This window comes from Parasteatoda tepidariorum, chromosome 6 (assembly GCF_043381705.1).
Source record: "Parasteatoda tepidariorum isolate YZ-2023 chromosome 6, CAS_Ptep_4.0, whole genome shotgun sequence".
NCBI classification, from domain to species: domain Eukaryota; kingdom Metazoa; phylum Arthropoda; class Arachnida; order Araneae; family Theridiidae; genus Parasteatoda; species Parasteatoda tepidariorum.
Window position 1 is genome coordinate 68,845,075 of NC_092209.1, and position 18,148 is coordinate 68,863,222.

Sequence of the window (18,148 nt, forward strand, 5' to 3'; positions counted from 1 at the left end):
TAATAATTACAAACATGAATAAAAAAAATTTCTTATAAGTTGAGATTAGACAATTAATACCTAAGTGGTGGTCACCACTTTAATTTGTAGCACAAAATAATATTTAAATTGATAATAATTAATGCCATAAAGCAGTAAATAAAAATCAAAAAATATGTCTTCAGTGAGAGATTATTTGCTCAACTTTGNTTTTTTAACTGAAGCTGTAACTTTTGAGAGGTTAATTTTCTCTTTGGAAAAAATAAGTTCAATTCGAAATTTATATTAAGAGAATTAATATTTTTTTATGTATATTGTTATCTGTATTTAAAAGTAAAGTCCTTCTCGCAAGGGAAGATTGTTGTCCTTCCCAGTGAAGAATTGCTATAAAGTATTTTTCTTTTTAATACCGCCAGATGGCGTTTTTTAAAAATTTGTATGTATTTGTCCGCTCTTTGTTAATAAAACCTTTACTTTCTGTCTGAATCTCCACGGACTACACAATGTACATTCGAAATAGAAATAAATAAAGTACATTTTTTTATTTCTCGGATCAATACAGAAAAGTGAAAAACAAACATTTCACTTAAAATCTTACACTTAAATGTTATGTGGCAAGCATGTAGGCCACCACCGATTAAGTTATCTTAGTCCCTAAAAGAAAAATTCCTCGGAAATTGTGCTGCATACTTCAGAATAATGCATCTTAATTTCTGTTAATCACAGCAGCCTATTATCCATCTTATAGCTAACTATTGAGATCAACATTCAGTGTTATCAGTGAAGCCTTTCATTGTTTATAAAAGCTTTTTGTAATTAATTATTTTGATTGAGATTTAATGTTAGTTGAAATGTTAAGCTGAATGAAAGTGACACGTTTTATAAGAATAAAAAAATTTATAGGATCTTTTTAAGCCGAAAATTTTTCTTTCGCTGCTTGAAATTCCCTCAAAATCCTTTTCGCATGGTAAGGCATATTTTTCTTAACCTGCATTTAAGTAATTAATTACGAACATGAATAAAAAAAATTTCTTATAAGTTGAGATTAGACAATTAATACCTAAGTGGTGGTCACCACTTTAATTTGTAGCACAAAATAATTGATAATAATTAATGCCATTAAAGCAGTAAATAAAAATCAATGTCTTCAGTGAGAGATTATTTGTTTGGAAAACTAGAATCGTTTACTACTTCACTCAGAAGTCTGTTGGTTATCTAAAAGTGCATACTTAAATCGAATTTAAGCTCCCTTTAATTCAGTGTTGGAATTCTTGTAAAGCAAAGACAATGATTTGCGACACAAATTAATAACAATATAGCCTGTGCAGCTGATTTATTTATCAAAATTGAAAAACCACAAAAAACTACTAAATTCAAAACTAATTTAAACTACAAGGGGATCAATTAAATTTAATCAAAATTAAAAGCGTAATATATCTGCGTATCTTGCAAAACTTTTTTTGAACAAACTAAACTTGAGAAGAGAATATTCTCAGGTTCTAAATCTTTAGAAATTCAAAACAGACATGAAGGTTAGCTTGCTTACAGTGAACACCTAATGACTCATCATATAGATCTGGAAGATTATCAAAAAAATTATTCACCTGGGTATTCCCGACTGGGTATTGAACCCTTTTGCGCAAGGACAGACTCAGATCCCAAACACAGATGAATCTATAATAATACAGGAGGAGATTATTGAAATATTCACTAAGGAGGAACTTTTGTTTGAACAAGGATATGGGTGGCACAAATTCTGGTTACAAAAACAGATCCTAATTTTATATTCCGCATTATGGGTCAGTGGCGTGAATAATGTTAGATATATAAATGCTAGACGAGTTTTTATAATTAGATAGATTGTGAAATAAAATAAAAAAGTAGGGTTACGATCTTCGCCAGTCCTGTTTAAAATAAAGTAGTGTTCTCATGGATTCAATTTACGTCCATGACAATTAATTGAAATCGAACGTAATGTCTTACGATCATCTTCTGATTGCTATTGTAATTATTAATTTTAAATTATATAGTTCATCATCTGTATCAATGAGGTTTGAAAATTAAACACATATAAGAATTTAACATAATAAGGTAATTTCAAGGTAAAAACTTAATTATAAATTCCAATTTTCATTCAGGATTTTATGTTATTATGAATAATACGTTTTATACATTGATATTTCCAGCATACATACTTGTGAAATATTTTTTTAGGAAATAAATTAATTTCATGGGTCATGAGCAGTAAAGAACAGTTAAATCACCCAATAGTAAAAGAGAGCAAAGCCAACAATCCAGAAATAATAGACAATGATTGGGGAGATAAGGGGGACACAATTTGAAGCCAGCCAGCTTTTCATGCGTGCCGCTTGACAGCCCCTGAATATAATAAAAAAAATTATAATTCTTTTAAATAATTTTTATAATTTAAATAATTTTCATTATAATTTTTTAATAAAGAAAATTATAATAATTATTCTAGAAAATAAAAGTTACTCCTCTAGAAAAATGACATGACATTATGGCGAGAGCCACGATGACTCAGGAGATAGAACATTCGCCTTCCAAAGAGGTGAACCGGGTTCGAATCCCAGTCGATACAAATTCCGCATCCGGCTTACACCGATCACAGTGCTGATGTGAAATATCCTCAGTGATAAACGGATCATGGGTTAGAGTCCCCTTGCCATCAGGCTAACCGTGGGAGGTTCTCGTGGTCTTCCTCTCCATGTAACACAAATGCGGGATATCTCCATCAAAAAGTCCTCCATGAAGACAAATTTCTCCCAATGTTCGATCCAGGAGCTCTCTCGTCTTCTGGATTGGGTTCAAAATTACAAGGATACGGAGTTGAAAATTAGAAGTCGTAAATCCATAAAATTGGGTCGGCTGTTCAACGACGGTTATAAAATGATGACATTATGGTTAGTAATACAAAGGAAGATCCGACTGATTAGCCAAACTTTTTCTAATGAAAATCAGTACACCTACAATTAAGAGACTCGTTAAATCAACAACTATATGATTCTGCGGATCAATGAACAAATGACCGAATCAATCAGAAAACAATGACAAATGAATGGATTAATCTTTAAAAGAGAAAATGAATGAATCATTAAATCAATAAATGAGAGAAAATTGGATTGATGATATGCTATATAAAATAACACGAAACCTACCATTTATTGATTTACAAAATAATTTATAGACTTCTTTAATCTCAGATTATTTATTAACTTTAACAAATGACTGTAGATTCATTTAACTGTTTATTCATCTACGAGCAAATCAGCATAGTAAAAACATATATATTAAGGGCAGTCATCATAAAGCACCCTCTGTAAAATTTTCAATTTTTAGCAATCTAACGCTTCTGTAGATAAGACTATTAAAGAAGTAAATAATTTTTATTAAAAAAAAATCAACAATTTGATTTTAATAAGCATACCTGCAAAAATATTACAGATAGTAGTAGTTTTAACTTATGTGTAATATTAGGAATTATGTGAGGTTAAAAAATATAACATAAGAGGTTGCAGTGGTAAGCAGGAAAATATTTGGAATTAATTTTCTAACACCAATAGTATTATAAAATGATAGAAAATATTTACTAATTTATGAATTATGTGAGGTTAAATTACTTGGGTTTAAACGGTGAGGAAAATATTTGGAATTAATTTAATAACACCAATAGTATTATAAAATAATCGAAAATATTTACTAATTTATCAATTATGTGAGGTTAAATGTAGATAATTTTTATTAAAAAAAATCAACAATTTGATTTTAACAAGCTCAGCTGAAAAATATTACAGATAGTAGTAGTTTTAACTAATGTGTAATAGTATTATGAATTATGTGAGGTTAAAAAATATAACTTAAGAGGTTGTAGTGGTAAGGAGGAAAATATTTGGAATTAATTTTCTAACACCAATAGTATTATAAAATGATAGAAAATATTTACTAATTTATGAATTATGTAAGGTTAAATTATGTGGGGTGAAATGATGAGGAAAATATTTGGAATTAATTTACTAACACTTATAGTATTATAAAATGCTAGAAGAAAAAATAGTTTTATTGACGTGAATAATGTTCATGAACAATATATATATATATATACAAATTAACATGAAAAAAATAAAAAGACTAAATTGTAGAGAAGCAAGAATGGTAAAAGCAATAGTCGTTATCAAGACACATCTATTGCTATAAATGCGATATTTCTGAATAAANAAAAAAAACAATTGCTTATCTTTTAATATTTAATTGCAATAAATTTTTTGTCTCAATAAACAGTGAAACGGTTTTATGAGATGGAATAAATGTTTAGTCTTAAAATGTATTTTGCCAAACAGTGATTCGCATCTTAAAAAAAGGAAATAAAATAAAAACTTTTTTTTTGTTAGTTTATTCATTTAAAAGATTTTTTTCTTCCTAAATTTCACATTAAGAGTGTTCAATTTTGAAGTATTTATTAATATTTGATTCTAAAAATAAAATAAATAAAAACTGAATTCACCTTAGAATATGTTGCAAACATGTTAATATGAAAAATATTTTTCTTTGTGTTAATATTAGTTATACAGTTTCCATTTTTAAAATAATGGGAAACGAACTCCCTTTTTAAAAGCAGATGTAACTTGTCTCCTGAAATCGTGACGGTAAATTGCATCATAAAGAGCAGGAGATATGCTTTCTTTCCCCCATTTCTATTGAAAACACCATTCATTAACTTATATTAAACGATAAATAAAATATGAGTGTTTAATACATAATTCAGTAAATACTTAATAAATTGCACATTAGGAAGACTCACTTACCCTTGTTATGCAGAAACGTTTTAAGACAGCGAAACCCCCTAAATGTTCATCATCACAAGAGGAACTTGTATCTGTAACGGATCCCTACATTGGCAGCCTTGGAACGCGGACGGTGACGTCACTATCCCGAGGAGAGCAGTGAGGGAAATCCCAGCCCTCGAAAGAAGGTTTGAACCCTCCCCCTAGGTAGTTATAAGAAAGTGACCAATGACTTTTGTTTATCCTTTAATCGTTCTCCCCTCGCTTGGGGGTCGGGTGGGAAAGGGAATGAAATTCTTTCATTTTGACAATTACGTAATTTAAAATAAATATCTATTTATTTTAATCTTTGATCTTTCTTCAAGAACTTAATATGTAGTATTTGTTTTAAACTTGTTTGCATTATTGTATTTATTATTAAAGAATCGAGTCACTTCTAACTAAACTGCTGTTTGTAGAAAATGCAACACCATGAAAGAATCATCAGAATCAAATGAAATTTAATGCAGAAACGACTTGTACTGATACAAATAAATGATGAANGAATCGAGTCACTTCTAATTATCTTTATTAACAGTTTTCGAAACATAGAAATATTCTTAAAATAAAAAATAACATCATATTACAAATCAAATACATCTTTATTTATTACCTTTTCTAAAAATCGTACTTTGTTGTTTTAAATAAGTGTAATTGATTCATTCAGAAATATCATCACTAGATTATAAAACTTTAGAAATTATACATATATATTACAGAGAGCTTTCAGATTTAACGAACTTTAATAAGGGTTATTTAATTTGACTTTCTGTTTTTAATTATTTTATTATTTATAAAAATTTTATTATATTTATGATTAATTTATTACTGTCTTATTATTTATAACTATTTTGTAATGCTTGGTTTGCCCGCAAGATGGCGCTACACAAAAACTTCACCCATGATCCTCTCGGACTCTCACAAAAACTTTTGTTTTGAGTAGATGTAGAAATAAGTGATTTTGATGTTTGTCTTGTGTTGTGTTTGCGTTTTTTATAGTAATTAAAATGTTTGAAAAATTAACGAAATGAGCTAGAGTGGCTTATTACAATTTTATATTACATTTTTGCAATACGTAAAATACGAACCTTTATACTACTACAAATCTTTTAGTTTTAGAGGTACAATAAGTATCAAAATAACGTGCAAAAAATGAGCTTTAAATAATCAAAATATATGAAATTAACTTTAAGAATGAAATTAACATTTTTTAATTAATTATTAGTTTGAATAATGTGAAAAAAAAGTTGCATTACAATTAAAAAAAACAGCTTTTTCAATTTTTTTCTTTGCTTTTTGGTTATGACACTTTTTTTCGAAATTGCAAACTTATACATTTTAATAAGCAAAATTGTACGTTAGTTTTTAAAAAAAAAAAAACATTATTATATTTAGTTACATTATTTTAACCCAGAGAAATTATTTTGAGAGGTAGTTAGAGAAAAAGATGATACTTCCCCATATATACTAAGGAATATTATCCAGCTTTTCTTTTCAATTCCGTACAGATAATTATTATAATTACAAAAAATATACCTTATGGAGAGGCTTTAATTTATTTTTATACTTTTGCAAAAGTATTTAATGAATAATTTTTAAATACTGTTACAGAACACCTGCATTATATTTATAATGTGTAACAATGTGTGTTGGTAAATTTCTATGGGTTGCATGAATAATAAAACTAGTAATTATATAGGTACCGATAGTGTAACAGATTAAAATTTTATGGTTGGAATTCTAATTCATTAAAATCTAACATTAGTATTCAAATAAAAAGTTCTGAACCACTACATTTCTATGTTAAATAATTTTATAATTATTAATACATTCTTTTGCACGATAGGAATTCAAAATTGATAGGAATTTATTCAAAAGAATAAAATTGTTTTGTTAATCGATGTCAAATAGATAAATGTAATAGGTAATTAAAAAACGTTTTGTTCGTAATAAATAATGCACTATCCGAAATTATAAAACAATTTGTCATAATAAATCAAGGATAACAAAAAGTGAGTTACTAAAGTGCATTTAAAGTAAGACTCTTGAGCCAGAAGTAATCAAGGATACAAAAACTGAGATACTAAAGTGCACTTAAAGAAAGAACTTAAGTGCACTTGAGCCAGAAGTAATCAAGGATACAAAAACTGAGTTACTAAAGTGCATTTAAAGTAATACTCTTGAGCCAGAAGTAATCAAGGATACAAAAACTGAGTTACTGAAGTGCATTTAAAGTAATACTCTTGAGCCAAAAGTTTCAAGCTCCTTAACTCGGACATCCAATTGACAACACTTAGAAACGGTTAACACGTTAAATGCCACTCTAATTTTACATGGCTTACTCGTCTGGCCACACGGTAAATAACTACAAACTAAATTTGCAAATATAGACAGATTTTGCTAGTTTATAAAAGGTTTAGCATGACATATCTGAAAAAGTGGCAAATTATATATGCCTACGAATTGTTTGAAAATAGTGGTGGATAAAAATCTACTAAATTGAATTCATTAAATTAAGAATCGCAATAATTAAGTAAATTGTGGATAAATTTTTTGCAATTCCATAAAAGAGTGTAAATCTTATAGTTTTATACCATGCTATTCGCTGTCAGCCAGCTGTTTTTCGCGGCCTATGTGAAAGGTCAGTGGCAGCAAGAGGTGGCAGGCGCAACCTAAATGTAATTTCAGTGTCAGCTACCGGTGGTAGAAGCGGCCTAAATGGAAAGTCCAGTGTCAGCCACCGATGGCTGACGTGGTGCTCAACGTGTTAAGAATAATAGAAGAATCTTTAAGATGCTCCTAATGATGGTTGGTTAGGAAAAAAAATTGGATTTTTTTCTTTTTTTTAGATCCCCTATTGCGCGTGTGCAAATAACGATATTACGAAAAACGGAAGAGTGAAATCCATTTTAATTGAGTGTCGAATTCTCTGAAAATGTCAATTTACAGATTTGAGGTGAAGTTGCGTTTTCCCCTGACAATTCACTGACTTTTTTTTCTTTTTTTTTTCGAATCTCGTTTTTCCTGACTATTCCCAGGTCTTGCGAATCCGTAATCCATTATTTTTCTTTCAGAGGATATCGTTGTTCAATTTCCGAATTTTCATCCCAGATTATAAATTTAACAGGATCCGAGTTTTAAAAAGAAGATTCATACTTATTTATTATTTTATTTCGCTTTTATTTGTTATAACATCATGTTCTTAGAAGGTGTAGCAAAACTTTGTCGCGTTTTTAATTATATGTTTATTGAAATATAAATTTTGCGGAGATTTTTCTTTTTTTTTTTCACATTAAGAAACCAAAAAGCAAATTGTTTGATTTAGCTTCATAAAATTGTTCTAGGGGCAACTGTCGTTCATGCTTTTAAAGGAACATGGGCTGTGCTAGTGGTGACAGCAATTATGAAGATAGTGCATAGTGCATGATTTGAATTGAACTTCTGATATAATTTTTGTTGATTCCACTGCAAGTTGTGTGAAAGTGGTGGTGTTACCTTAACGATACTTTTAACAACAACGAAAGGTGGAGCACTACCCGTTGCTGCAATCATACATAAAAATCAAAGTATCGAGAGTTATATAGCATAATTTTCTTTACAAATAAAGGAATTTCCTACTTGTTTTGGAAATAAAAAGGTAAGCTCAATATCATTTCTAAGTAAAATGTTGTAAAATATGAATTTTATTTAAGTTTCTTAATTGAAATTATTTTCTAATTATAAAGCATTTACTATATATGGAATTTAAGATATCCAGAAATTTTACTTTTTTCCATGTAAATATGACTAAATCTACATTGAATTAAATCTCATGCAATTTAAATACAAATATATAATATAATGTAAACAAAGCCTCTGTATAAAAACTATCAAATGTACTTGTATAGTAAGAGGACAATGGTGAAATCGACAAGACTCAAAATGCTCCTTTTCATTGTTAAATCCAAATTTTACAACTAAGTTAATAAGGACAGATATAGTACAGAGAATGAAGGAACATCCGTGCTTTGTCCTGGTTTCGAACCCAGGTCCTTCCTGATGTAAGGTCAGCTCTCTCACCACAACGCAGTCTGGACAAAATAAATGAAAAATCAATAAATAAAAAAATAAAGCAATAGACAATAATTTTAATAATAAATTTTTCAGAAAACATTTAAGTATGCAATGGCTTTTATGACGAATTTTTTAATACTTTTTTGTTAATAATTTCGTAAGAATACACGTTTACTTTGTTTTTAAAATATTACATGTTTTTAGCTTTATTAGGAATAGATTATAAATCTTAGTATTAAATACTCATTCTGAGCTATTCATTTTAACTAATGAACAGAGTCCTATTTCATTGAAAGTCATAAGTGTATGAACACCTTTAAGAGTCACTGTAAACATAATAGTGTGTAAAAATGCACTTAGCGATAAGGTAAAATTCATTTCGATTTATATATCCATTCTTTGAAATTATAAATTAACTCCTAAAAATAAATAAAAACTAAATCCTTTTGCCACCACTTTTTAATATTTACTAATTTAAAAACCTCACTAATACTTGCCATTGTCTCATTATATGCCTTTCAAATAATACATTACAGTATGTGTCGTATCTTGCTAGAAAAGAGTTTCGAATTATTTCTACTATAGGTGTTATTACTAACTCATTGTTTAAAAATGAACTTATGTTCATGTAATGTTCACTTCATGCTCGTGAACTCAATGTAATGTAATGTTAACTCATGAACTTAAAAGTTGATTTAGTATATTTTCTTCGTATACTTAGGTTGTGTTTTGATTTTGAAAGAAGTAAATATAAGCAGCATAAAATGCATAATATGGTATTGATTTAAATTAAATGAGAAATTTAAAAAATTCTCATGCTATGCCTAACTTTATAGATTGTCATTAACACAGTGCAGGGGCTGACTAGAGTGAGCTTGGACCAAGGCCCTGAACTTAAATCAAATGTCTCGCTTTTTTTAAAAATAAGAAAATAAAATAAAACAAAAAAAATTCCTTTATTTCAGCGAATCCGGTATAAATTTCTGAATTATTACCTATTTCTGCAATGAGGAAATTCTAATTTAGGATTTTTTTTTTGTAGAGTACTAACAGTAGTACTAACTTGTTGAAAATATAAAAGAACATCAAATTCTAATTTTACTATTCATATAAATACATAAGCATAAAAAAAAAAAATTCATGAAAGTAGTTAAAAAATAAATCAAATTAACAATGTTTAATGTAAACGGGCATTTAAAAAATATTGATATATCCTTAGGAAGAGAACAAGAAAATACAGTTAAAAATAAATATTAACTACAGTCACTTAGTGCCTTTTTAAACACTGTACCTAGGTGACGTAGGCCTGAGAGATAATAAGGCCCATGGAATAGTGTCGTTATAGTGAAACGATCATCAGGACTTCTTGTTTCGTAAAGGAAGGAATAAAGAAATAATGCAATTTATAATTTACTTCACCACAACTTAAATTCAATTGACACACATTTTAAATTGACCGGTATTTTATTTTATTTATTTATTTATTGATCATTTTTCAATTTATAATTTACTTCAGCACAACTTAAATTCAATTGACACACATTTTGAAATAATATGCCGAATGAAATAACCAATGAGAATAAAGTAAAAAATAATGTAGATTCTCCAAGAAATTTGTTAATTCTTAAGTGGATATAAAAAAAATCAGATTCTCGCTTATCGAGTAAATTATAAAACATTTCTTTTTTCAGAATATACGGAGATATTACAAGTGACATTTTAAATTGACCGGTATTTTATTTTATTTATTTATTTATTGATCATTTTTCATATAGTCTGAAACTTGAGTAAAACCTGAAAAGTTTAAAGACTTGTTTGAAAGTTAAGTTTAGGTATTTTTTCGGGAAATAAAGTATTTTTTGAAAATTTTATTCTAAAATTTTGTGGAGGTTGTGTCATAAAGCATATCTTTAAAAGTAGTTTCTTATAAAAATAGTATTTATATATCTTCTCGTGCTGATAAGGGGAGATAACTTATATCAGTAGATTAGACAACTCTTTCATCTCTTGCTCACTTATGTGCTTGCTCTTCATCCATTTATGATAACTTGCAATCAGATAGATTGGTGAAAGTAAAACAATCATAATGACAGACATCAAAGTGTTATCTATGTTTGCCATATGCGTATCCGATATGTTACATTCGGAAGGCTTAAGACAGTTGTGTAAAGAAAAAAAAGTCGTTTTTTTTTTCTTGTAGCAAGGTATCATGCAGTGGTTGGAAAAACTATATATTGAAGTAATACTTCTTATGCGACTTCCAACAGGGTTGTCTTATGCGACTTCCAACAGGGCTACATTTTTATTGACCGGGAAATCACGTGGTAGGATCCAGTTTTCCCTCATTCTTATTAATACAAATACATTTTTCAGGGCGAAACGATGAGGCAACCACAAGCACTTCTACTGGTTCAAGAGGGGAAAATGCACAATATTATCGTGATTACAGAACACGGAAGCGAGTGGAGCGGTAAAAAGAGTCATTGAATAGAACTAGTAACCCTTCTACGACTGCTGATTCTTCTACAAATAACGTCGCAGGTTGCGAACTTTAACTTTTTTTCTCGCGGAGGGACTCCGCACTATTCTTTTTTTTTGCAGTTAACAACTCTACTTTATTACTATAAATGAGGTTTCACTTCGACTACTTTCTTTTTTAAAAAAATAGTGACTATACAAACTACTTTCGGAATACAGTCACTACTTTTTTCAAACGAACTTTGTTGGAGAAATTAATTTACATCCATGTTAAAAATGATTTAAATAAGAATATACTTTCCCCGTTCCCCAGTAAAATTCGATATTCGGGTACAAATTTAGATCTCGTTGCCGCGAGAGATTTCACGGGAGATGAGGTGCAGATTCCAACCGGGACAAGCCCGGTCGAGGGACTCGGTTTACCTCTCCCCTCCCATGGCATTTACTGAAAACCATGGATGAAAACCAAAAAATTGACATGATGACAGCAGATAATATCCGTTTTCCTTTACAAGCAAGCCATATAATTGACCTTTCGTCCCGCAGTGGACTGATCGTTAAGACACGGTTCCCAGCAGATCACCGAAGTCAAGCATCACTGGCTACGGTCAGTGTGCGCGTGGGTGACCACTTGGATCAGTCTGTGTAGGGACCGAGGGTGTGCGGTATTGGTCCTCGTCAAACTGTGCTACCGTAAAGTCCCCGACTTCGCGCGCAGGTCGTCGGGCTACCGAAGCGGGGGTGCCATCCCCTCCGCAGAGGATCAAAATTGTGATGGCATGTCTTCGGATCATCCTCCGGGATGTTTCACAGACCATCGCCAATAGCCCATTGTGAAGCTCCAGTGCGACGTAAATTACAACAACAACAATTGACCTTTCTTTTTCTTTTTTTTGCAAAAGTATAGGAGTTTGAAAAGCGAATTTAATAGACGATTCGATAGCGAATATTTAGTTTAAAAAATGCAAGGAATCTGAGCGATTGGGTTAAGTATTTACAGCTTGGTGTTTCATTTTCTCTAAGAAATAAAAGTACAGAAAAAAATTTGTTTCCTTCGCTCCCTTAAGATAACATTAAAAGAAATCAATAAAAAAAAATTTAAATAAATAAAAACGGACTATCATGGTATCATGGTTTTTATGTTTGGATCCAATTTTAATGGTTAGAGGCCTGACCTCAAATTTGCTACTTGCTTAAGTACAAAGTAGACATTGGTGAAAAAAATTGATTGCAAAACTTTAAAATTTTCATCATAATTAAGTTTCTAATTTAGGTATTTTCCTGCAATTTTCGATCAACTACTGTTTTTTACCATTCAATTGTAAAACTCAGAAAATAAGTTGCATGTAAAATAATTTAAAATTTTGAACGGCATATGTTTCCTAGTTTTAAAAAAAATTATGATATTATTCTTTCATATTTCGAAAATATTATTCGTAACGATGCTGTTGTTGTAGTTCATTTACGTCGTTCTAGAGCTGCGCAATGGGCCATTGGCAACGATCTGGGAAAGATCCCTGAGGATGATCCGAAAACATGCCATCACAATTTTGATCCTCTGCAGAGGGGATGGCAACCCCGCTTTGGTAGCCCGACCAACGACCTGCATGCAAAGTTGAGCACTTTAGAGAACGGTTTAACGAGGAACAATAGCGCACACCCTCGATCCCTACACAGACTGATCCAAGTTGTCACCCACCCGCATACTGACCGCAGCCAATGATGCTTGACTTCTGCGGTAATATTCGTAATGAATAAGTAAACATGGAGCAACTGAATTGACTAACGTCAAGCTCGCCAATCAGTTCAGTTTTCATCAGTTTTCAATAGCAATAAAAACGACCCCTTTGGAAGAACGGTGAAATCGCTCGTTTAGAGGCCTTTTAATTTGAAAAAATGGTTATTCATTGAGGCAGAAATACGTAACCAGAAGCGTCAACAGTAAACAAACACTCGTGATCGCTTTCGATGATCTATCGTTATTTAAAGTCCCGTCATTTCATCCTCCTCCCAGTTTATTAAATTTTTGCAGAAGTACTAGTGTATTGCTTAAGTCTGATTAAAATGTCTCCACCCTCTGCTGATTTCGCAACACGTTGCATTCACGATGGTCAGGATCCCGAAAAATGGAAAAGCCGAGCCGTCATTCCGCCGATTTCATTGTCTACTACCTTTAAGCAATTTTCTCCGGGTGAAACTGCTGTAAGATATTAATTTCTTTGTTAAAATTTGTTTTCATTTTAGTATTAAATTTTTTTATTTGTCTCCATTATTCTTTTACTTTTGTCCCGTGCTTTTAGGTATCACCGATATTTTTCCATTTCGCCGGTCCCAGTAAATTCGCCTATTTCTTTAAATTATTTTTTAAAAATGTTAAAAATAACAGCCTACACTTATTTTTTAAATGGTTGAATTTACATACGTATTTTAACTTTGTTACTTGTTTTATTATCATGTGTTTATTTAAAATTATATTTTTTTCTGACGCTTTGAAATTTTCTTTTTCTTTTATAGTTACTTTTTGTTTGTTGTTGTTGCTAATGTGGTTATTTCATTATTTAATATAGTACATGTCGCACTGTTTAATATTTTTAAGAAGATATTCAATTTTAAATTTAATTTACATTTTAAAGTTAATTTGACAGTAATTTAAATGAAAAAGGGAAATTATCCTAACTAGTCAAACGTTTAATTAAAGGTTCCAGAAAAAGTTAATTTTTTGTTAACCATTGTTTCCTAAACAGCATTGTTATCTAAGGATTCATTTAAGTAGGATTTATGTTTCTTTTTTCCCCCAGCAATTCACTACTTTTCATTAAAAGCTGTCATACATGAAATTAAAATTAGTTCGATTCTTCGAAAAATATATTTATTAAATTTTTTATTTTCCTTAAAGGTGATTCTGTTTTTAATTTTTTTAATGTAAAAAATAAATTTTATCGAATAATTCTCTGTAAAAGTAAGTTTTCTTTTGCAGGGATTTGATTATTCTCGAAGTGGAAATCCTACCAGAGAGTGTTTACAGCAGAGCATCGCATCTCTTGAAAATGGAAAATATGGTAATTTCTCCATCAGATAAAATTTTCAATTTATTAATTTTTATGTTGTGTTTAGTGTGTTTATTCAATGCATTTATTACTTTTTCTTGCTTTTGAAACTAGATATAGTTCATATAATGCATATCTAATTTTGATAGCCAGCTTATAAAAAGTTATCTATCACCGAAAATGTTGGTTATATATTTATGACCCATAAAGAAATCCACAAGACCCAAATTTTTTTATTATCACAGAATTATTTGATAAACTTGTATATCTTAAAAATATCTGAAAGAATTATTGTTTATTATTATTTTGAATGAAGAAGAGTGAATGATAATTAGTATGCTAGTGGTGCTTTATCTATGAGTAATTGTAAATAATAATAATGAATATGTTTAGAAATAATTTATTATGATGATTTTGGTTTCATTATAACACTATTGAAATTGAACTAGTTAATTTGATTTTTTAAAACTAAAGTATACCTTGTTACCCATGATTCTTCAGACTGATATAGTAGGAAACAAAACTTTTAAATTTCTGTTTGATTTTTCTTTTTATGCTGCATTGTTTCTCTAACTCCTGTTTGTATATGAACATTATGACTAAATTACGATGTGTGAAATCATGAAAACATATTGGGTGTCATTTTTAGAGAAATGTGGAACCATTAACATATCCTTCACGAAATTTTTCATATTTAAAACAGATTAATCAGGAAATATATTATCATAAAAACATAATATATTTTAGTTTAAAAATGAATGCTTTGTAACATTTTTAATTTTAAAAAGGGGGCCTTTTTACGAAATTCTATGTAAAATTTTTTTGAGAAGTGTGGGACTATTACATATCCTTCACGAAATTTTTCACAGTTAAAACAGATTCTTCACAAAATATATTTTCATAAAAACATGAAATATTTTATTCCTAATTTTAATACTACTTCAATTTAAAAGACATGGTTTTTATATGTTTTTCCCCCCCTTCAAAGATAGGATCCTATTTTTAGGCAATCTCCGGAGAAAAAAAAAAAAATTGATGTTAATTTTGTCTTTAGATAATTAAATGTAGGTTTTTCAACTATCACCACAAAACATTTTACACTAAATGAGGAATAATATAAGTTTGGAAATCATGTATAAGTTCATTCCACTTCTGATCTTATTTTTAGCTGTACCAAATGATTATTGGGTACATTGAATTTGTTATTTTTACATAATTTATATTGAATGTAATAAATGAAGTATTTAAGCTATTTTATTATTTCAGCTCTTTGCTTTGCATCTGGATTAGCAGCTACTATGTCTTTAACATACTTGTTAAAAGCTGGGGATCATATCATATGCTTTGATGATCTTTATGGAGGTTGTACTTTAATTTATTATCACTATCTTTTTTTCCTAATTCCTTATTCACTAAATATTTATTTTTCACTAGATACCTATATATTTTAATTGTGATAGCATAAGTACCGTTTTTTTTTTACTTGATTTTATTTTAAAGTGTTCCAAAATGGTGTATTTATGAGAAGAAAAAAATCTGCCTTATTATATTTATTCACTGTTGTTTTATATACACAAATGTCTTTAAAATGTTTGTTATCAAAATATTGGTAACTGTGATGCATTTAATGCTTAATCCTTAACCCAGTGTTTTCACTACAGCGCGAGAACGCGAGAATCTCGCATATTTTTTTCTTTTCTCGCATTAAAAAATGATTACCGCGAGAAATTCGCGCATTCTATAAATCAATTTCAAAATTCGCGAATTTCTCGCATTTCGGAAAAAGCTTCGAATTACGCAATTTAGAATAAAATCCGTTTCACTTTTCTTACTGGATCTTTCATTATTTTCAACATCTGCCCCATTATCTAGCTTCCCTATTTACCAGTATTGTTCAGAACCTTTTCGAACAACAGAACACAACCACGGAACCCCTTTCAGAACACATTTCTCTGCAACCACGTGTTTACCGTAGGTAAGGTTTCTTCATGTAAGACGTTCAAATTTTTTATGCACTAATGTAAGATGGACAAATACCTAGTAAAGGCAAAATCTTCTATGATGATGCATCAAAAATATTCAATACTTTAAAAAATAGAAGACGTTAAAAATGTATTATTATTAAAGAAATGATTTCTTTTTCAAGAGTTTTTGTGTTTTTTTAGAAATCTCACTTAACTTTTTGAAATCTCACCCTGTGTTTGAGAAAGGGTGAGAAATTCTCACCCATTTTTTTTCTATGATGAAAACACTGTATAACCTATTGTGTGATCAGACATCAGTCGTGTGTGGTGACGAGCACTGTGGCTAGGAGCATAGGTCACTTCAACTAAGGGTATGGGATGAAAAGTTTTGCTTTATTTTAGCACAGGTCAGTGTGAGAATCTTTGCTTTGTGATCAATTGACTCTTAGAAATGTGCTTTCTCTAGTTACCATAGCAGCAGACGTACCCAGACTTTTAGTCTGACGGAGTCCTCAAAGCTGAACAGTGTAGCTGTGTCATAAAAATTTAATGCACAATCTATAGCTCAGAGGTCAAAAGCAGATCTCGAAATCTATTTTTATGGCTTCTGAATTGTTTTAAGTACCTGTAAATATATGAGGAAAGACAAAAGTAACATAAAAAGTCTTTTTTAAGCTATGTTTTGTAACAGTAAGTTATTGAACTATTGATGTCTTATTACATAGTATCCAATCATGACCAGCATGTAATTCTGGTACTGTATTAATTAAAAACTTTGTTTTATGCATAATAAGTTAACTTCTGTAGTAATAAAATTTAATTTCTCTTATGCCTAAAGATTTCCTGTGACAATTTGCTTTGTAGTCTTGTAGCTAACTATACTTGTAAAATAATTTTGAGTTATTTACTTAAAATATTTATTTATTCATTTTTAATTTTGTTATTGGTACCTCAGTTAGAAAGTAATTAATTATACTTTTGTTGTTCATTCATAATACTTTCAAATGAAATCTAGATGTTCCCTTCATTTTCACACATACAGTTTTATATTAATGTTCACCCTAAACTGGTACTTTAAAGTCTTTCTGGCTCACTTTTTAAAATGATTGTGTATCCTTGGTTAGACTGTTTGTATAAATTTGTAAAATACCTTTTTTTTTAATTAATTTCTACCCATTTCCCAATGCTGATTTATTATACTAGGAAGTTGCTAGATTTGAATAGTAAATTGATATATCATTCTGATTTTCAACAAGTTTATCAATTCTTGCTGATTTTTTTTTTTTTTTTTTTTTTTTTTTTTTTTTTTTTTTTTTTTTTTTTTNTTTTTTTTTTTTTTGCATGTCTTAAATTATTATTTAGGAGTAATTTTCAAAACATTTAATAAAGTTTGTTTCTCTTTTGTAGTGAAAATGTTCAATAAAACGTATTATTTAATGTAAGAAATTTTTTTGTTGTTGTTACTGGCAGTAGATATAGATTAGGTAGTATTGCAATTTAACAGTTTTTTTCATTTTGTCTTCTTTTGTGACTGTTATTTTCTTTTCATGTTCAAATCACTAATATGTGTTGCGTATTTAATTAAATTAAGTTAATATCATGTTATTATAATGCTTATAAATTTTAAGTATGAAATGCTTTGATTTGACCTTTGACCATTCTACTAAAAAACTTTCAAATTTAAATTCTGGTTTGTATCCATCTAAATACTCAAAAAACTGTAAGAATTCCTTATTTTCTGATTAGTTGAGATATATATATATATATATATATATATATATATATA

At 29.4% G+C, this 18,148-nt stretch overlaps 1 protein-coding gene across 1 annotated transcript in view; it reads left to right on the forward strand.

Annotated features, from left to right (window-relative positions):
- The first annotated feature begins 13,010 nt into the window (after positions 1-13,010).
- LOC107437845 (cystathionine gamma-lyase) overlaps positions 13,011-18,148 on the forward strand; it is a 13,641-nt gene continuing 8,503 nt past the window's right edge. The window contains exons 1-3 of the mRNA XM_043052721.2: positions 13,011-13,553; positions 14,329-14,410; positions 15,665-15,760. Coding sequence (XP_042908655.1) covers positions 13,416-13,553; positions 14,329-14,410; positions 15,665-15,760 — 316 coding nt within the window. The 5' untranslated portion in view covers positions 13,011-13,415. The remainder of the gene's footprint in view (positions 13,554-14,328; positions 14,411-15,664; positions 15,761-18,148) is intronic.